The sequence below is a fragment of the Artemia franciscana genome, chromosome 17, assembly GCF_032884065.1.
Source record: "Artemia franciscana chromosome 17, ASM3288406v1, whole genome shotgun sequence".
Lineage (NCBI taxonomy): Eukaryota > Metazoa > Arthropoda > Branchiopoda > Anostraca > Artemiidae > Artemia > Artemia franciscana.
Window position 1 is genome coordinate 27,528,517 of NC_088879.1, and position 22,677 is coordinate 27,551,193.

General features: G+C 34.1%; 1 protein-coding gene across 6 annotated transcripts in view; it reads left to right on the top strand.

The window, feature by feature from the left end:
• LOC136038089 (adenosylhomocysteinase-like 1) overlaps positions 1 to 22,677 on the top strand; it is a 129,040-nt gene that overhangs the window by 78,528 nt on the left and 27,835 nt on the right. For all 6 annotated transcript variants that reach the window (XM_065721094.1, XM_065721089.1, XM_065721090.1 and 3 more), the window contains 3 exons: positions 6,763 to 6,834; positions 11,016 to 11,046; positions 22,202 to 22,369. In XM_065721094.1, the coding sequence (XP_065577166.1) occupies positions 6,763 to 6,834; positions 11,016 to 11,046; positions 22,202 to 22,369 (271 nt within the window). The remainder of the gene's footprint in view (positions 1 to 6,762; positions 6,835 to 11,015; positions 11,047 to 22,201; positions 22,370 to 22,677) is intronic.

The window sequence follows — 22,677 nt, forward strand, 5'->3', positions numbered from 1 at the left end:
TGAATAAACATTCATATTTATTATTTCATTGTTTCTTCTTAAATAATGTTAGAAAATCTTGCGCTCCCTTCATGAAAATTTTCTTTCCTCATGAAAAATTCCTCCAAGGGAAGTTCCCCCTCATATCCCCGTCTCCTTAACCCTCCTAACCTTAAAATTCCCCTGAAAACGTCTGTACACTTCCAAATAACCATTACTACATGTAAGCACTGGTCAAATTTTGTAACTTGCAGCCCCTCCCACGGGGACTGGGGGGGGGGGGGTTAGTCGTCCCCAAAGATATAGTTATAAGGTTTTTCGACTACGTTGAATAAAATGGCTATCCCAGAATTTCGACCCGGTGACTTTGGGAAAATAATTAGCGTGGGAGGGGGCTTAGGTGCCCTCCAATTTTGTTGGTCACTTAAAAAGGGCACTAGAACTTTTCATTACCGTTAGAATGGGCCCTCTCGCAAGATTGTAGGACCACTGGGTCGATACGATCACCCCTGGAAAAAAAAACAAAGAAACAAATAAACATGCATCCGTGATGTGGCTTCTGGCAAAAAATACAAAAATTCCACATTCTTGTAGATAGGAGCTTGAAACTTTTACAATAGGGTTCTCTGATACGCTGAAACTGATGGTGTGATTTTCGTTAAGATTCTATGAATTTTAGGGGTTGTTTCCCCCTATTTTTTAAATTAGGTAAATTTTCTTAGGCTCGTAACTTTTGATGGGTAAGACTAAACTTGATGAAACTTATATATTTAAAATCAGCATTGAAATGCGATTCTTGTATGTAGCTATTGGTATAAAAATTCAATTTTTTTGAGTTTTGGTTACTATTGAGCCGGGTCGCTCCTTACTACAGTTCGTTACCACGAACTGTTTGATGAATATGTGGAGCTGTTAAAAATGTCCTAGAAAAATACTCATCAATAACAAACAAAACACAAATGAAATAACGAAATGAAAAATAACAAACAAAAATGTCTTAATATCAATAATAATAATAATAATAATTTATTTGTGACCCACGTGAAACAGCGGAGAAAACAAACACACACACACAAAAAAAAAAAATAACTTCCGATAACGCATTAAATTACTGTAGAAAATATTTTAGAAGACCATGAAAAGGGTTAATAGTAAAATGTATCGAATCGCATAGTTTCTGGTGTAGCACTTCAAGTTTATTTAATAAATCTGGAGCCCCGAAATTTCTTACCATATCACTGTTCTTGTATCAGGGAGGAAGATACAACAAAAATCGGAGGAAACGAAAATAAGATGACTTGAGAGCCTTTAAATCTTTTCTCTTTAAAACAGGATACAATCCAAATGAAAAGGAACAAATGAAAAGGCTGGGGAAATGCAGAAAATAGGTAAATTAAATAAAAAATTCAAGGACGAAAAAATCCTGAGATTTTGGGAGTGCGTAAGGGTCAAAAGTCCCCCTTGGAATAATGAATTATGTATGAGGAGATATGTGGTTAAACCTGAAAGATGTTTATATAAAGATTTTTTTTTATATGTCCGATATAGGATATCTCACATGTCACTAATTCGAACTTGACCTGCTACTCTATTTGGTCAAAATTATGTTTCTTATTTCTGTTGTCTCTTTGGAATTTTGCTTCCAGTATTTTGGATCAACTGCTAAGATTCTGATCAAATAGGATATAATCATCAGCAAGGTTTCTTAGATATATTGTATTTAATTCAAGGTTTTTATGGCACTCGGTATTAACCAAGTGACATATAGCGATCGCAAACTCTGTCGGTCTGTCGGTCTGTCTGTCTGTCCCGGTTTTGCTACTTCAGGCACTTCCAGGCAAGTTAGGACGATGAAACTTGGCAGGCGTATCAGGGACCGGACCAGATTAAATTAGAAATAGTTGTTTTCCCGATTTGACCATCTGGGGGGGGGGGGAGAGTGGGGGGCCGGTTAATTGGAAAAAAAATAGAAAAATGAGGTGTTTTTAACTTACGAACAAGTGATGGGATCTTAATGAAATTTTATGTTTGGAAGGATATCGTGTCTCAGAGCTCTTATTTTAAATCCCGACCAGATCCGGTGACATTGGGGGGAGTTGGAGGGGGGAACCTAAAATCTTGGAAAACGATTAGAGTGGAGAGATCGGGCTGAAATTTGGTGTGAAAAATAAGCGGAAGTCCTAGCTACGTTATTGACATAACCGGAACGGATCTGCTCTGTTTGGGGGAGTTGGGGTGGGGGGGGGGGGGTTAATTCTGAAAAATAAGAAAAAATGATGTATTTTTAACTTACGAAAGAGTGATCGGATCTTAATGAAATTTGAAGTTTAGAAGGATATCGTGTCTCAGAGCTCTTATTTTAAATCCTGACTGGATCCGGTGACATTGGGGGGAATTGAGAGGGACCTAAAATCTTGGAAAACGCTTAGAGTGGAGGGATCGGGATGAAACTTGGTGGGAAAAATTAGCACAAGTCCTAGATACGTGATTGACATAACCGGGACGATCTACTCTCTTTGGGGGAGTGGGGGGAGGGTTAATTCTAGATAGTTAGAAAAATGAGGTATTTTTCACTAGAAGGAGTGATCGGATCTTAATGAAATTTGATGTTTGGAAGGACATCATGTCTCAGAGCTCTTATATTAAATCTCGACCTTATCCGGTGAAGGGGAAGTTGGGGGGGGGGGGGCGGAACCTAAAATCTTGGAAAATGCTTAGAGTGGAGGGATCGGGATGAAACTTGGTGGGAAAATAAGCACAAGTCCTAGATACGGGATTGACATAACCGGATCGGATCTTCTCTCCTTGGGGGAGTTGGGGGGGGGAGAAGGTTAATTCTAAAAAATTAGAAAAAATGAGGTATTTTTAACTTGCGAAAGAGTGATCGTATCTTAATGAAATTTCATATTTAGAAGGACCTCGAAACTCTGATTTTTTATTTTTATCCCGACCGGGTCCAGTGTCATTGGGGGGGGGGGGAATCTTTGAAAACGCTTAAAGAGGAGAGATCAGGATGAAACTTGGTGGAAAGAATAAGCACAAGTCCAAGATAAATGAGTGACATAACCGGACCGGATCCACTCTCTTTCTTGGAGTTTGGGGGGGAAGTAATTCGGAAAAATTAGAAAAATGAGGCATTTGTAACTTACGAATGGGTGATCAGATCTTAATGAAATTTGATATCTAGAAGGATCTTGTGCTTTAAAACTCTCATTTTAAATACCGACCAGATCCGGTGAAATTGAAGGGAGTTGGAGGGGGGAGCCGGAATTTTTGGAAAACTTGAAATCGAGGTATCTTACGAATGGGCGATTGTATCTCAATGAAACATGATATATAGAAGAATCTTATGTCTCAGATGCTCCATTTTCAACTCGAATCGGATCCGGGGACATAGAGGGTTGGAGGGGGGAAACAGAAATCTTGGAAACCGGAAATCTTGGAAAACGCTTAGAGTGGAGATATCGGGATGAAACTTGATGGGAAGAATAAGCACAAGTTATAGATACGAGATTGACATAATTGGTACGGATCCGTTCTTTTTGGGGGATCTGGGGGTTGTTAAATGGGAAAAATTAGAAAAATTGAGGTATTTTTAACTTAAGAACGGGTGACCAAATCTTAATGAAATTTGATATTTAGAAGGAACACATATCTCAGAGCTCTTCCTTCAAATCCCGACCAGATCTGTTGACATGGGGGGGGGAGCTGGTGGGGGAAACCAAAAATCTTGGAAAATGCTTATAAATGTTGTAGATGCGTGACTGACGTAACCGGACTGGATCCGCTCTCTTTGGGGGAGTTAGGTGGTGGGATTCAGTGCTTTGGCGAGTTAGGTGCTTCTGGACGTGCTAGGACGATGAAAATTGATAGGCGTGCCAGGGAGCTCTACAAATTGACTTGATAAAGCGTTCTCCCCGATTCGAACATCTGGGGGGCTGAAGGGAGAGGAAAAATTAGAAAATTTGAGGTATTTTTAACTTGCGAGTGGGTGATCGGATCTTAATGAATTTTGATATTTAGAAGGACCTCGTGACTCAGAGCTTTTATTTTAAATCCCGACCGGCATTAAGCCTCTGATTTTCCTTTTAAAACAATCAATTCATTCTTAGAATTTTGCTAGTGGTCATATCTTGTCTCTTCCGACCTAGTCACAAGTGCCATATGAGCTCTTAGCTCTTGTTTTCTTCCACTTCAAAATGTTTGTGTTTTCTATATCTTGAAGCATTAGGCACGTATACTCCTTCCGTTTTAATGAAGGTTTTTATTGATTTTTTTTCAAATTATTGGGCATTAGCAAGCGACACGGAAATGTTTTTGTCGTTTTTCTAATCTGCATATACTTTAATGCTGGGAATGTAAATCGACAGTTCCAACAGCCGCTTTGCTGAACTGGAAAACGTAAATTATCATCTAGCAATTGAATATACTGTCCATCCGCTGAAGAGCAAGCGAAAATAAAATTAAATGTGCCAAATTTTTAAGCAAAACAATTGAAGAAAGAGTACAAAGCTCAGTTTTCTTAAAATTTTGTTTTACTTTTAATTTTTTACAGTTTTTACAGTTTTTAATTTTGTTTTACACTTTCTTTCCCCGAATAAAAAGAATTTGAGATTACGAAACTAAAATATTTGGTATATATTTGCATTCGATTCTTTGCTGTCATGATAATTCTACCTGTTTTTATATTTTCTTTTCCAGTTTTTCTTTGACTCGCTTCTTGAAATGTTGCAAAACAATGTTAATCGAACTGCAAAAGTAGCCAGATGCATGATAATGTAAATTTAATTTGATGATTAATTGAAGTTTTTAAATGGAGGACATTTAGAGGGGCATGTCCCCTTAAATGGATTCTGAAATCAAAAATGCCCCACAAAAAGAAAATTCCCAAGAAATGCGTAAAAATGGAATTTCAATGCATAGGTTAATCTCTAGTTACTGTTATCAATTCGTATATTATTTCACTTTGATGAATCATCAAATATCTAATAGTGCACAGGAAGGTGTGAAAACTTTTAAAATTAATCGCAACCCCAAACCGCCTGAGCCCAGAATAGCTACGCACACTCCTCTTCCACACCAATCTATTCAAAGCTTCAGTTTTTACTTTGTACAGATTTCATTTCTTTTGACTTATTTCTTGGGACCTCTTACTATATCATTCCAGGGCAAGATCCACGTTTAGTGAGACGTGGTCATTTATTTGTTTTTGATCTTTTTTCTTATTAATTCATATATGGTTTAGTTATATTTGCGTTGATTCGAATGCTTTTAGCATGGTATGTAATTCTGTTTGGGAATATGTTCCTTATTTATGCTCACTAATGACGATCTCGCCTGTCCTTGGCTAGTCTATGGATTTTTTTTTTTTTTTTTTTTTTTTTTTTTTTTTTTTTTTTTTTTTTTTTTTTTTTTTTTTTTTTTTTTTGGTGCTTGATGTATCATGTTAGGTTACACTCTCATTTAATTATGTGGTTGTTGTTGGGTCAGTTTTTTGTTTTTCTTCTTTTTTGGGTCTTGAAAATCATCTAATAAGAAATGAAAGAAAATGTGCTAGTAAGACAAAGTCAATCTTTATTAATAAAACTAGTTGTAAAAACTTAAACTTTTGTTTTTTAACGATAACAATTAATTAAATAAAACAAACAACACTCTTGCAGTGAAGAAAGGCCTGGTTTGCGGTCTTACGAAAGTCTATGTTACTACTCACCTATTAAATCGATTGTATAATTAAATCAAATCAAAATGATAGTAATAAGTATCATAAAATAAACTACTGACCCCCATCCTAAACCATACAATTGGGAACACTAGGATTCGAACCCTCGCCCTCTCGGACAAAGGGTTCTAAATTAAGCGCACCAATCCACGTGGCTAGGACGGTAATCCAGCTAGGATAGCTGAAGAAGATAAGACATGACCCCCCTCCTCCCCCTATAGAAATATTCTAAGACAGATTGTTTCGTTCTTTTTATTTTTATGAGCTGCCCTTTCTTGAACAATAAAAAGAAAATTTTGCACTTTTTAATCGAAAAACAAAACTCAAACTTTATAATGATGGAAGTTTCATTAAATCTGAATATCTCTATCTCCGGCACAAAACGCGAGAAGTTTAGCGGTTTTTCTAAGATTACTGGGAAACTGGGTGCGGCTTTTAGCATCTTATCCAAGTTCTACAAGTAATGGCAATGCCATCCAATCGATTCCAAGTAGTTTTGCAACAAAAGAATATATATATACATATATATATATATATATATATATATATATATATATATATATATATATATATATATATATATATATATATATATATATATATATATATACGCTGTACCACAGCGTCTTAATATTTTTAAGCTACAGATATCCCATTTCCAGTAGTTAGGAATAGTTGTTAATTCATAAATATTATCTCTGTTTGATTCCCTATTCCTTGCTTATTATTCCCTGTATTTGCAGATTTTGTGCTCAACACTCTTAGACGTTAAAGGATTAAATGCTTGTGAATCGTTATATTTTCCTATGCAAGCCCTGCATTGTGCTGCTGCGAATGTGGCACAGAGCATACTTAGACCAGTATGCATTATCAATGATTCAATGTGAAAGTGGCTTTATACTTCCGAGCTAGTGTAATTGGCCTTTATTTTTTACCTGAATAGCAATTTTGCAAGCCGCTTAAAAATACTAGCAGAAAGTAGGGTCATTTAAAACTAAATAGGTAAACTAGAACACTGTATGATTATTCATTTTGAAATTGTCGCTAATTTCACTTTTTTTTAGGTTTTAATAGAAACATTAGCTGAAATGGGAGCACAAGTTCGTTGGTCTGCTTGTAATATCTACTCTACACAGGTAAGTATGCCTAATGTACAAGGTGACGCAAGTCGATATGATGTAACATGTATTGCAGAAAAGCCACAGCGCCATGGAAGGAATTGAAACAATAGCAACAGTTAAACTAGAAAAAGTTTATCAGCATGTCCAAATTTGTATACAACCCAGTCTGTAATATCAAAAACTTTCAATTTGCTCTATTCTCACCTTAATTAAATTCTCCAGGGATCATAATATTCACTCCTAATCACATTTGTCAGCTACTGCTCATCATATTCACATACCCAAGGATTTTGCCTCTTAAGTCCTTCAGTGCTTCCCACTTACACATCGAGCAGGGTTATTTAGTCCATCGGGTTTTGGTCTGCTTTATACTAGTTTTATCTACCATCGTCAAATTATTTTAGTGATTTCTTTGATGTTTTCAGTTATAAATCTAAATTGTCTGCGTCAAGGTTAGTTTAAATACTATAAATTCCTTGTGTATTTATCCTTATGTATTTATCATGTCTATTCAGTAATACGGGAATAGTGAATCGGTTTCATGTTAGGAACGCCACTTCGAAACTTAGGGACCCCGTGATTGCTATTGTAACAAAGCTGACCCCTTATACACAGTTCTAGTGAGCATGCGTATAATTTTCACAGTTTTGGTAGTGGCTATTTGTTGGTTTTGGTTTGTTCTTATGTTTTGTCTTCTTTCTATGTTGTTATTTTCTTTGTTTCCCTTTTTGTTACTCCACATTATGCTGTACTATTCTTCCTTTGTACTGCTTGTGGGTTTTAAATGAACCAATATAAATAAATAAATTTAACACGCTCTCATTCATTCACCCACATTGGGTAGGGATATGGAAACGTCTTTATCAAATTTAAAAGCAAGATATAGTTTCTATTGTATCTGATTTTAATTTAAATAATATCTTAATTAAAGTAAATCAAAATAAAAAATAGGAATTTAACAAGAGCAGGCTTCATTAGCCTGGAAATGAATGACATGTTCATCGAAACCAAAAGACTAGTCTTCGAAAATTGCGTGTACTTAAAACTGAGTTATATTCGTCAACAATTAGGAGCACATATACCCCGTTCAGGAATGACAGGGGACAATTCAAAAGTTTTAAATGACATCGTTTATGGTTTTAAATGAAGCATTTAACCCGTAGTACGAAAATCAAGGAGCTACTTGCAAAGTTTTTCAAGCAAATTTTACTTCCAATTAATATAGTTGTAACTTCCGATTTTGTAACGTTTTATTTGACGATACTACTAGATATTTGAAGATGCCATCACAAGGAGATGCGTGCCCCTAAACTTCGTAGGATTAGATGTAATGTGGAAAGAATGTTTGATTCAATACTTTTAATAAACTTTTTAACTTGCAAAAATTCGCTTGTCAAAGGACAATGTTGGGTTAATTTAAAGTTTCAGTGCTTATAGTATGAACGTTTTCAATCTCCTCTTGTGTGCATGATAAGCTTTCTTCCGTTTTCCTTCGAAATGAATGATATTGGCGTTATGTATCATTTTATGACGGGGGTGTTGGTATTTAAAATTTCTTGTTAGTTTCTCCCGAGGGGGGGGGGTGCACATTCCCTAAATTCATCTTCCTATTTAACCTATGAGGGCATTCATATATTTTTTGTCTAATACTTGATTCTTAGATATGAACTTGTAAAACTGACAGCGGTGCCAATTGAGGGGTGGAGGTACATGTGCATCCCTAGATTTATAATAATACCTTTTTAGGGGTATTCTGGTACCTGGTACTTTTCTGGTACCCTAATTGAAAAAAAATGAAGAAAAACAAAAAAAATCCCGCCCCTCTCTAGATTTTGAAAAATGTGCCCCCCTCCCGTTAAATTTTCATGGATTGATGCCACTGAATATTAGCCCCACCGAAAAGAACCAAAAAAACTCTATATTTCAAATAAACTTCAACCCACAAATTTTCAGCTTATCTCCTCAACTATGTAAGTAATGGGGTCTTCTGCATGCGTAATTTCAGACTTGTAGCATTTTGAAAGCCTAAATTTTAGCTTAAGTTAAGTACCAAGGACAGTGAAAATGAAATCTGATTGAACTGGCTACACAAAAACTCAAACAACCATAAGTATTATTTAAAAATAGAAGAATCAGGAATTCAGTTTTTAATGAAAAAGACTACCATGGAGGTTTTTGTAGTACTGGGTGCAAAAAAAAAAAAAAACATGGGTGAAAAGTCAGCAAAAAAAAAAAGCAAAAACCTTTGGCACTAAACGGATTAAGAAGGTATATCTTTTTCTCAAAGGTATAGTTGTCTTTGAGAATCAACCGTTTGTTGTTATTTGATTTGCCAACAATATCTATTAACAAGTAAAAATGACTCATTATCTAGTAATGGATTTGCGCTGCTTTTGATCAAAGTACATTCGCTAAAAGACTGACCACTGACCCAAATTCCTCATAGTATTCGTATTTTGGGTGATTTTGGCCCATGATAAAAAAAAAAAAAAAAATGTTGCAGGCCCTGATGTAGAGTATCTTGAATTTGGGAGCCCCATATTCCTTTTTCTTTTCAATGACCAGGTGAAAAAAAACTGGATGGAAATATAACAGAATTTTTTCTGTAAAATAATAGATTTGTTAATTAAAACTGTATGAAAAGCCGTTTTGATGTATTATCATTGCAGTCGGAAAATGCAAGTGTTACAGGCTTTTTCTTATCAGAAAAACCATAAAAACCATTAATTTGAAACTTGCCAAATTTGCTTTTATATTAGTCGGTACTTTTCTCAATACCTTAAAGCAAAATATGAAGTAAACAAAAAGCTATAGTTATCATAGTATTTTTTTCCATGTTTCCTGAAGTTTTTTAAAGCTTTACTAGTAGGTATATAGTCCATTGCAATGCTTGTCTTATCATTTAACATTAAACAATTGCTTGGCAACATGCATGAATCTGTTAATATTACCTTGAAGCTCATGAAAAGCGTTTCTATTATTAGACTTTGTACTAATTCTTGTTTGAGCTTGTCAATTCTTATTTTGTTTCAGTTACTACAATGAGCTTTCCAGGAACTAGCTGTTCTGAATGAAATGTGAAAATTTTGCGTAATAGAACTGAAAATGTAATGTTAAGAATAGATTTGCTGTACATTAAATAGAAAAACAGAGGTTAAACCTACCTCGTGAGTATATTAGAAGATGCTTGTTGTGATGATTTTGTTTTAAAGGTATTTTTTAAAAAAGACTGATCTTAAGTAGAATTGGAAACTTTTAATAGTAAAATAAAATTATAAGGAAGAAAAGATTGTTTTGTGTAAAGTAAAAGTTTGTATAACAGTAAAATAAAATTGTAAGGAAGAAAAGATTGTTTTGTGTAAAGTAAAAGTAAAAGTAAAAGTTTGTTTAAAAGTAAAATAAAATCGTAAGGAAGAAAAGATTGTTTTGTGCACTAAGGTAAGATTTATTCATCATGAATTACACATATAATATTACATTTAACTGTGTCCCTAAAGGCTCATTGGCCTGTAAGGAGGGGGAGAAGAACAAAACAAAAGTTTAAATAATCACTTACTCACAGAGAGAAGAGCAAAAATAAGAAGAAAAGAAAATATAAATAAAATAAAAACTATGGAAAACAAAACTAAATAGATTGAATAGACTAAATAAATTAAGTAGGTTAACTAGACTGTATTTGTGAAACTTTGTAATTTTGTTGCCTATCAATGTAATAGAATTAGTGTATTTGCATGTAACTGAAGGCTCTGTAATGCTCATTGGAAAAGAAATCATTGATTTTAAATTCAGTTTGTTTAATTTGTTGCCTATATTCAGTTGAAACTATGATTTATTTATCCAAAGGTCTACACCGCCATAGTTGTGTTGTGTAAAATGATGATTTTCAATGCTGGAAAGGGGAGGGGTATAAAAATCGGGTGATGCAGGGGCACTACTTCTAGACTACTCTCGATGTATCTTAGGGTACAATGTCCCTTACGTGCTTCAACACACAGGTACGAGTTTTCCATGCAGCGTGCCAAATCATAAAGTTTAGGGGTTGCTGGCTCCATTTTTAGAAGAAGCATATCTAGCCTTCACTGCAGATTTTTTTTTTATCTGTTTGTCATAAACTGCATCAATTTTTAAAATTTGGCCTAACATAAATGTGTTAATACCAATTGTTTTTGTTACAAGATTTTTCTTCTTTTTTTTAGAATGAAGTTGCTGCTGCTTTGGCTGAAGCAGGTAAACTTTGCTTTTTCTTCTATAAACGTCTTTTTATATGTAAATATTTAACTTGTGGTAGCTGCCATATATATGTATAATTTCTTGTGTGCACAAAATGGTATGCGTAATTGTACGTACATTAGATTTCTGCTTCTTTTTTTTTTTCTCGCATACCAACTCAAAATAGACTACGTTTTCAAAATTTCTAATAGTTTTGTGTACTTGTCTCGAGCAACACGCTAATTTGTATTAATTAATATAGTAATTAATAATACTATATTATTTAATATATTAAATATATTAATTAAATACGGTAACTTATTACGCTTATAGTATTTACGCTAACTTATATTAACTAATAAGTTTGAGAAACTTAGGTTTAAGATTTGACAAAAAAAAAAAAAAAAAAAAAAAAAAAAAAAAAAAAAAAAAAAAAAAAAAAAAAAAAAAACAATGGTAGAAATAGAATCCGAAAGATGAAAATGACTTCCTTTACTGATAGTATAATAAACATCCACTTCAATTGCCCTTAGATGGTTATGCAGCTTCCACGAGAAACAACCAAGAACCAATGCAGTTTCCAGAGAATTTCAAACGGCAGATTTTACTTTGGCTGATATTAGTTAATAATTACAAACATCAAACAAAAAAATAGTACCAAGTACTAAGTAATATTCCATTTAATAAAAGTAGTGGCAACTAATAAAAAATTAGTAGACTGTTATAAATAACTTAACAATTGCTAAAAAAAAAAAAAAAAAAAAAAAAAAAAAAAAAAAAAAAAAAAAAAAAAAAAAAAAAAAAAAAAAAAAAAAATGTAGAATACTAAGAAGTAGACTTAGATTTTAAAGAAGTGAAATAGCGATAGGTTGTTGTTGGGGCTCGTCAGAAAGACATCATCAGCATGTTTTGATTTGGGGGTTGTAAGTTGGTGTAGTGACATATGTTATTGTCAACTTCAATATTATTTTTTGTACAGGGAACTAATTTCTACTATAACTGTAAGCACTTTTACCTCCCCTCCCACCGTTGAAATAAGGACTTGATGTATAATTTCAGATTTTATGTAATTTGGCAAGAAACTCTACTGGAATGCGCATAATGTATTATGATTCGGCCATAGGACAAGACCTTTTCCCCAAGGATCAGATATCAATGTGGAAGGCAGGCTTGGGAATGGGGCTAGTTGCCCACCAATCATTTTGGTCACTTAAGAAGGGTCATAAATTTTTATTCCGTTCAAATGAGCCCTCTCTCAAGTGGGATCGTCATTGAAAACTGCCTTTGGTATTTTCATAGAAAAATCAAAAGGAATGACAAATTTTTCCATAAATTTTGTTGTAGGAACAAAATTCACCCCCACCCCTCGCCGAATTTTCACGAACTGACGTCCCTGACCTATGAAGATTTTAAAAGCGGCAGGGAAAGGAGCCCATCCCATTCAATTTTTCTTTTAGTTTGTGTGATGAACGCAAGGTATGAATGATTAATTAATTTTATACCCATCTTTGTACAAAACAACAGCAAGTGGAGTACATAGACATTGAAGTTAATTACGATCAGAATTTGGGCTATAAAGTATTTACTCTTTAATATATTTTGCATGAAGCAACCAAAGAAAATGCCAATAAATAGATTGTCATCTTTTTATGATCAACCAAAAAAAGCTAGGATTATGTTGTTTTGTTTTCTAAATTGATAATATTTAAGGGGTTTAGGGGTTGCCGACATTCATAAATAGCGTGTGCTTGGTGGCGCGTGCCAATTATGGCGAAAATATACCAAGCGTTGTGAGAACTGCGCAAGCATGGCAGAAATGTGTGGCATACTGCGCGCTCAGTGATGTGCATCAAGGGACGTAAAGTGGGCAACCCATCGCCTCAGCCTCTTGTATAGTGGTCGAAGAGGAATTAGTAATTAGATTAAGGGAAACTGAGATTAAGCCTACTTGTATTATGAACATGCGGATATTTCTACTACCAGCTACTTATGAGATGGCTAGATGGTTTTCTTCAAAGGTAGAAAAGATGAGATGGCTAGGTCACGTTCTGCGGTTAGTTAGGGTACCTCTCTCCCATCCCCTTCTGTTTTGATGCTCGAAATTTATCGGGGTGATTGAATAATTACCACAAATCCAAGTACTAACTACTGACTTATTTCTGCACCAAACAAAGTAGAACAAGCATAAGTGGATTGGCAGCAACCAAAGATTTTTGTTTGTTTTCTTGATTAGAAAGATGAACAGTTCAGGTTAAAACCGGCGAAAAAAGTGTCGTAAAATACTAAATTAAAAATTTGGACGAATGAGACTCAATACCAGGGGTGTACTCAGAAGGGACGTTATGGTGATACTAAACAAACATAGAAGGCTAGTTTAATTTTCTTCGAATGCTGAAGAAATCAATTTCAGTTCGTTGATTTTATCTCAGCCAAAATGAAAAAATACAAGAAAAAGTAAATAAGCAAAATGGGGGAAAAATAGTGTAGCCGAAATCCTAAGACTCGTACAGCTTTTGCTATATTGGTAATGGAAAGCAAAAATTATAATGCTTTTGAATTAATCGCCAAACATCGTTTGCTGAGCTGTCCTCAAAGGGAGAATTAGTATGTAAATATGACCTAACTTCGTTAGATATCGTTTTATACTATGTATCGTTAGATACGATAAAAATGTTAGATACGATACAGTACCAGGTGACGCACTTCCGCTCGGTCCTTGGCACCCGGCAGACTTGTTTATATGCGATTCTCGATTCATGCATTAGCATAATTATCATGTTATTCTTCAGTTTGAAGTCATGGCGGGGCCATCTACCAATTTCAGTTGAATTAAGAGATTCCATAGTGAATTCATTTCCTCCTTCTTGTTTATCCTTCACTGAATCACGGCTTTTACAGGATTTGTATTCCCCTGAGAGGCAATCGGCAATATCACCATGAATTTTACTTAGTGGCGCTAAAATAACGCGTTCCTTCATTCCATTGTAATTTTTATTACTTTGAGAATGCTTCCTGTTCGATTGATCAGCCTCGTTGTCGCGTGTCTTCTAACTGGCCAAAGTGCTAAATATTTCCTTTTAGAATTACGTAAAAGAATAGATTGACTAAAATTAAATAAAGGATTAAACTGAGAATCTTTTAATAACTTATCTATGAAAATATGACAGATAAAAAAATTATGAAAGTAGTATTTGCAAGATGTTATTTGCAACAGGCGGGATTGAACCTCAGTCCTGAAATTTCCTAAGCTTGGTTTTATCCAATACGCTGTTTCAAGGTATTTAATTTTGATATTTGGTAAATTAATGGAATGTGTAAGTGAGATAAGTAGCTCGTCTCTGAAAGAAAATGACATAATAACCCAGAGAAGTTACTATCACTGCAACCATGATATCGCTCTTTACTTTCAAAGTTGAAATAGCCAAATTCTGCTATTTTGATGCGAAAGCTGTTTCTAAACTGCCAATTCTTAGAGTTTCGGCTACTATCGGAACAGTTACTCCTTACTTGAAGTCTTGATTCTAAAGATCTTTATTTATGTACAACTAGGGTTTTACTGATATTAAATTCAAGAAACAAGTTTTTTTTTCAGATGAAAGTAAAGAGCAACCTTAAAGCTAGAAATGAACAGAAATTATTCTGTATTTGAGGAGATTCCCCCTCATTATCCATAACCTGCTGTCTATGCTAAGGCTTTAGTATGCTATGCTGAAAGGATATATGAGTGCAATAATTGTCTTTTAAAAATTTTTAATAAAACTTATACTGTTTAAAGCTAATTTTATTCAAATTTTATTCTTGAAATATTGTGAGAGATACTTTTTATTCTATTCCAATTGGCTTTATACCTGATTCACAAACTTAAGCTAATTTAAAAGATTCTCCTTTCTATCTTTAATTGGATAAAAAAAACATGGATGTTCAGGGGCGTCAATTTGGGGGGAGGATTCTTGCCCAAGCCCTACAAGGTATTGTCCGTCCTAGATTGCCTTTGTTTTGTATTTCTTCTAGAAGAAATACATCTTTTTTTTAGTATCTTCACAGACAAAAAATGATAAAAACGACAAAACTGCCCCCCTTATATTTAAAAAAATAAAGTCTCTCCCTCCTTTTTCTATCATTTTTTTTGAGTTGACACTATTTTTGCAGTTCTTGTTTCAGGGAAAGATAGTTTGAAAGTGAAATATAGAGTATGAAATGAATCTACTTAATCCATTTTGATTGTATGTGATTCTTGAAGCACGCATTGGCATAATTGTCGCGTTATTCTTCAATTTTAAGTCATGGCGTGGCAAATCAGCAATTTCAATTGAGTTAGGGAATTTTGGTTCGAATTTCTATTCCTCCTTTCCGTTTATCCTTCACAGAATCTTAGCTCTTGTAGGATTTTTATTCTCCTGGAAAGTTATAGACAGTTTCAGCATTAATTTTACTTATTTCTTTTTTGAGCAGCGCTAAAATAACGTGTTCTTTCATTCCATTGCTTGATTTATCGTCTAACCTCATATTTTGTTCTGCATCATTTTCGTTTACGATTCGATTTGATTATCAGTGTCGTTTGTTTCGCTGCATCATTTCTATGTATCACAACCTCAGACATTTTTTCATGAATGTTGCTTTAGCTGTTAAGTTTCATTGCTGATCTTGTATAATTTCGTATGCGTCATAGATACCAAAAGCGATACAGTCACCCCTGGAAAAAATGTTGTAAGTTGCCCTTTAAATGCATATTAATGCGATGTCGTTCATATTAAATCTGCTTGTCTTTTTTTTCAAAAACTAAGACTAAGCCAGTTTTCCCAAAGTAAGCATCCTATCTAGTCCGTCTTTTATGACGGAATATATTAGTTTTACAATTTTCCAAAAAAGTATTGAACCATTCAAAAAAAAAAATCGAGCGCACTGAGACACAAGCACATAAGAGGTGTATGAGTTGCGATTTTGGGTTCAGTATTTTATCTCCATTTTCTTTGTTTGCTTTTATTTTGCCACTGTGGCTGGAATAGAATCAAGGAGCTGAAATAAATTTTTGAGTTTATTCCAAAAGATGAAACTGACATTCTATGTTCGTTTGGTATCACCAAAGCCTCCCTTCTGAGTACACCCCTGGTATTTAATCTCATTGGTTCACAATTCACGATGTTTGGTGTAGAAATAATTCGGTAAATAGTACTTGGATTTGGGGTAATCATTCACAACCTTGAGAAAATTTGAGCCTCAAAAGGGGGTGGGGGAGTATCTGATTCTGCTTACCCTTGGAGAAAACCTTCAATAGCTGGTAGTAAAAATATCTGCATGTTTATAAAAACAATTAGGCTTAGTCTCAGTTTCTCTTAATCTAATTGCAAAATCCTCTTTGGTAACTATGCAAGAGGCTGAAGCGAGGTGTCACCCAAGTTTTGTCACCTGTTGTATGTCACTGGGCGCGCAGTATGCCACACAGTTCTGCCATGCTTGGCTCAGTTCTCCCATAACGCTTGGCAAATTTCCGCCACGCTTGGAATATTTTCATAGCACTTTGCACGTGTCACCTTGCGTACACAATTTTTGTATGTCGGCAACCCCTCAACCAGAAGCATAAACATGATTTTTTTTTAGGGAGATTGGTTGAAATTAAAAGTTTTTATTATTATTATTATTTTTTTTTACAAACAGTGTGGAATACTGAATTTCATCCATTCATCCAGAAAGAGTTCATGGGGCAACGAAAACAAGCGAGAATGGTATCAATTTAGAAAAAAATACTTGGTTCTAGCTTCTTTTGGTTGATCATAAAAAGGTAACAGTCTATTTACTGGCATTATGTTTGGTTACTTCATTCAAAACATATTAAAGAGTCGATGCTTCACACCTCAGATTCTGATCAGAATCAATTTTAATGTCTATGTACTCCAATTGCTGTTATTTTGTACAAAGATGGGTACGATTTTATTTAAATCATTCATATCTTGCATTCAGCGCCCAAACCAAAAGAGGCTCCTTTTCCTTCCGCTTTTAAAATTTTTATAGATCAGTGACGTCAATTCGTGAATATGCGGGAAGGGACGAAATGTTGCATTGTCTCTGATTGCTCTTAGAAAATTGCCAAAGTACCAGGGGAATCCTCCTTTGACGATGGTTCTGAATAAACAGGTTAAGCATGTGTGTGATGAATTTCGCCGAGTTAGCTTCAGCAGTTCGCCAAGATGGGCCCCGTAAGATTGCATTGCCCCCAAGTCCTTGGGGAAAAGTCCTATGGCCGAATCCTAATTCATTATGCCCGTTCTCCTCACTTTAAAATTTGAAGTCAGCCTTTGCAAACTAATTTGAAATCAAAACTTTTCTGAAGCTAAAGAAGTAGTATTCTAACTTTTTTTTAAACCAGGAAGAAGAATTAAAGAAAGTTTATTTGGTATATGCTGTAAGTCCTGATATAGAGTTGGAGATATCAGTGCTTGTTCCCTTCCTCCTAAAACAATTACTTTTTCCCCTGCCTAGATGATATTTTAATCTTTACGATTTTTTCACATCTCTTGGTAATTTTATTATAGTCCTCCTTGTTTTGCTATTTGATAAATTTACTCCATCCCCCTCCTCCACCCTCGAACCATATTACTACGAGCTTGTCAGTGTGTAAATGTCACATTTGATTGATAGGAAATGTGAATCTGGTTATCTGTGAAACTGTTTCTGTGATGAAACTAAGGGAGCATCTTTATTGCTTGTTGCATTGTAAACATTTGACGGAAAGAGCAACATGACAGTCACGAGGCTTAGTAAGTATAGAGTGTCGATTCTTTGAAAGTGATATAACTTATAGCCACTCCTTTTTTCAAAAGTAGTTTTTTTCAAGCACTTCCATTAAAAAATAAAATATTTTTTTCCATTAAAAAATTATTTTTTAATAAAATTTTTTATTTTATAAAATTTATATTTTTAATTTTTTATTTAATAAAATTTTATTAATAAATTTTATAAAGGTTTTATTTAATAAATTTTTTTATTTAATAAAATTTTTATTTTTAATAAAAATTTTTTAATAACAAATTATTTTAATTATAAAAATATTTTTTCCATTAAAAAATAAAATAAAATGCTTGTATTTAGTTCCCATATTTTTTACACATGAAGAAAAAACCTCATACAACTAGAGGGTGAATTTGTTTTAATATTGTTGGTGTAAATGGTGCATCAACGTTACTGTTCTGCTTTTCAGTTGTGACGCTCTTACTGATGTATGCATACCAACGTGGTTAAATGGGAATCTAGCATACCGCCTCCTGAATAGGAGGCAGGTACTTTGAGCAGGTGCTTTTGGTGGCCCTGATAACATATATAGGTAATAACATCCAGCTAAGCAGTTTAGCATCGACTCTACATGTACCTTTTGTGTAGCTTTTGCAAATTGGTTGTAATAAGATGCTGCTGTTTCTGTTTTTCTTATATAGAGCCAGTACAATCAAGCATTCTGAAACTTTGTCTATTGTCCTGTGTACAAAAAGTATAAAAACATAAACAAACTCTAACAAGAAACTCAGAAATGTGAGTTGATTAAAAATCAACGCTAAAAACTACGAAATGTATAAAAACAAAGTAAACCTAAAGTGAGTCAAATAAAAAATAGTTATCACAGATGAACAAAAGATAGGAGAGAGCGTAGATTTAAAGGGTGTTGAAACCCATTTAATGGGGAGTTATATATTAATTCTGGAAATAAAACACGGAATAAAGTTCTTATGCTTTTTAGTCAAACAGTTCGTGGTAACGAACTGTAGTAAGGAGCGACCCGGCTCAATAGTAACCAAAACTCTAAAAAAATGAATTTTGATATCAATAGCTACACCAAAAGAATCGCATTTTAATGCTGATTTTAAATATATAAGTTTCATCAAGTTTAGTCTTACCCATCAAAAGTTACGAGCCTGAGAAAATTTGCCTTATTTAAGAAAATAGGGGGAAACACCCCCTAAAAGTCATAAAATCTTAACAAAAATCACACCATCAAATTCAGCTTATCAGAGAACCCTACTGTAGAAGTTTCAAGCTCCTATCTACAAAAATGTGGAATTTTGTATTTTTTGCCAGAAGACAAATCACGGGTGCGTGTTTATTTGTTTTTTTTTTTTTTTTTTTTCAGGGGTTATCGTATCGACCAAATGGTCCTAGAATGTCGCAAGAGGGCTCATTCTAACGGAAATGAAAAGTTCTAGTGCCCTTTTTAAGTGACCAAAAAAATTGGAGGGCATCTAGGCCCCCTCCCACGCTCATTTTTTTCCCAAAGTCAACGAATCAAAATTTTGAGATAGCCATTTTGTTCAGCATAGTCGAAAACCATAATTACTATGTCTTTGGGGATGACTTACTCCCCCAGAATTCCTGGGGGAGGGGCTGCAAGTTACAAACTTTGACCAGTGTTTACATATAGTAATGGTTATTGGGAAGTGTACAGACGTTTTCAGGGGGATTTTATTTTGTTTGGGGGTGAGGCTGAGGAGAGAGGGCTATATTGGAGGATCTTTCCTTGGAGGAATCTGTCATGGGGGAAGAAAAATTCAATGAAAAGGGCGCAGGATTCTCTAGCATTACTATAAGAAAACAATGAAAAATGAACATGAAAACTTTTTTTTCAAATGAAAGGAAGAAGTAGCATTGAAACTTAAAACGAACAGAGATTATTACGCATATGAGGGGTTCTAAAAATACTTTAGCATAAAGAGCGAGGTATTTAGGAGGAGATAAATACCTCGCTCTTTATGCTAAAGTATTTTTAGTAATTGCAACTATTTATTCTACGGCCTTTCTGATTCAGGGGTCATTCTTAAAGAATTGGGACAAAACTTAAGATTTAGTGTAAAGAGCGAGGTATTAACGAGGATACAAACCCCCTTGTATACATAATAAAAATATAGGATCATGAAAGTTTGTTACGTAAGTTGCTAATTTATAAGTTACGTATATTTTGTACTAATAAAAACGTTCGTTAAAAATTAAAAGTTCTAGTTGCCTTTTTAAGCAACCGAAAAATTGGAGGGCAACTAGGCCTCCTTCTCCACCCCTTATTTCTCAAAATCGTCTGATCAAAACTAAGAGAAAGCCATTTAGCCAAAAAAAGAATTAATATACAAATTTCATTTTGAAAATTTATGTGCGGAGAGTCAAAACCAAACATGCATTAATTCAAAAACGTTCAGAAATTAAATAAAAAAACTAATTTTTTTAGCTGAAAGTAAGGAGCGACATTAAAACTTAAAACGAACAGAAATTACTCCGTATATAAAATGGGTTGTCCCCTCCGCAATCCCTCGCTCTTTACGCTAAAGTTTGACTCTTTGCCACAATTCTACTTTTTAAAACAATTAAAAGCTTTAGCGTAAAGAGCGAGGGATTGCGGTGGGGACAACCCATTTTATATACGGAGTAATTTCTGTTCGTTTTAAGTTTTAATGTCGCTCCTTACTTTCAGCTAAAAAAATTAGTTTTTTTTTATTTAATTTTCTAGTAAATTCGAGTGATTGGTAACATTGGTAAGGATGGGATGGGTGGAAGTATTCTTTGTGTCCAATATTTAATGAGAGCTTTTCCACCAACGCAGATAGAAAGGGTCCCTTTCCTGTCATTTATGGTAACCAAACCTGCCTTCTTGAAAAGATGAGGATATGGCATTCGTGTTTAAAGAAAATCTTAAGATTGTTTGACGCTGCACTGGTTGTCTGAAGCTTGACTATCCGGGTACAGACCCCTCTTGCCCCCCCGCCCAATAAAAAACTGAAGCTATGCTTCTGGTAATGGGCTCTAGTCCACTGACGATATATTTTTCATAGTAAACGTCTATTATTGTAATGAAGGTCGTTGTCCCTTGTATATAATATACTATCCTCAGTCATACTTGTCGAATCCATAGCGCAGGTTTCATGTAAGGAAATATGTCTGTCTTTTGAACTTTCTGTGCGTTAAAATTCTTTCAAGTTGTCTATCAGTGACGTCTGAGAGTTCACTTGATGTCTTTTCTGATTTGTTCAGATTCCAAGGCAGTGAGCATAGACATTTTCCTACTGAACTAGTACTTTCGAACAATGATTTTTCTAATGGTGCTTAACCTGTTTTGATCTTGAAAGCCTATCCGGCTATTTTTTTCAATTTGGGTGAGCCAGCCTATTAAATAACTCTCAGTCTTCAGGCATTTAATTTTACTATACGGAATTTGTTTCCTACTTGGAAACAGACTAACGTTTTGTATTGATTGCCCTTTGGCACTGGAAATAGAAAATTTGAATCAGTTATTCTAAAATGTAGCTTCTAATACTGTAGAATTTTAACACGCAGAAGCAGTACTTGTTGGCACAGTACATTTTTCATTTTTTCCAAATTTTCATAACTGTAGCATATATATATATATATATATATATATATATATATATATATATATATATATATATATATATATATATATATATATATATATATATATATATATATATATATATATATATATATCAGACTGTTCATGCTATATAACTGGAGATTTGCGTCTATGTGTTCTATGACTTTTTTGTTTTTGACTCGTTGTGATCCTCGTTGTTGCAAGTCTTTTAATCGCATATTTATCTGTTTTCTATTTTTTGTTTATCATTACTTCATAAATTTTTTCTAATCCTCTTTGCTTTGGCTGCTTGGATTGATCTCCTTGTCATAATTGATGGTCGAGGTTGTTCATTTTCGGCCACTGTGAATTTGCGTTTTCGGGTCGTTATCTTGGTCTAGTTAAGTGTGTATGTCTAGTTTAATTTGTTGAAGTTACCACGCCAGACTAATGAACTGCAAATGTTTCAAAGGTTCTAAGGAATTTTTTTTTTAATCGCTGTTTAGAATTTTATTTTTATTCTCTAGATAAAACTCCTTAGAACCCTGAGGATCTTCTTAGAAAATGAGGAACGTCTCAAGAGGAGTCACTTAGTCATGTGACGTCATTTACATGTCAAATGTATTTAATAAAAAATTAAAATGTATTCAAATGTAAATACCTAAACTACCAGTTGTAAGTTTTCAGTTGTGCATTCTACTTGTAAGCTCTTGTGCCATTCTTGTTTTCTTCATAATTCCTTTCGTAAAGCAGACATCAATTTATGCAGATTTTCCTTCGTTTCATTTTTCGTATTTACTTTCCTACTATAGCATATTTACCATTTAATTGTAGGTTTTCCGATTTTCGCTTGGCGTGGTGAGACTGAGGATGATTTCTGGTGGGCAATTGACAAATGTATTGTAGCAGATGGTTGGCAACCAAATATGATCCTGGATGACGGTGGAGATGCCACTGCCTTAATGAACAGAAAATACCCAGCAATGTTCAAGCTTATTAAAGGTGGGATTCAAAATTGTAATAAAACTTAGTTTGAGGCAGATATAGTTGTTTTTTGTTGTTTTTTTTTTGGGGGGGGGGGGGTGAGAGGGGGCACTTGTCCCTGGTGCAGAAATTTTAGGGGTGTAAAATTTCAAATAGATAAACTAAAGGCTGTAGTCATTTTGTAATTTTTGAAATTTAATTTGTATCAAAGTGGAGTTAATAAATAAAAATAATTAATAAATTATTAATTAACGAAATAAATTGAAAAAAAAAATTTAATTAGTATTCTTAAATAATTAAATTAAAATAATAAAGTAGGCTTAATT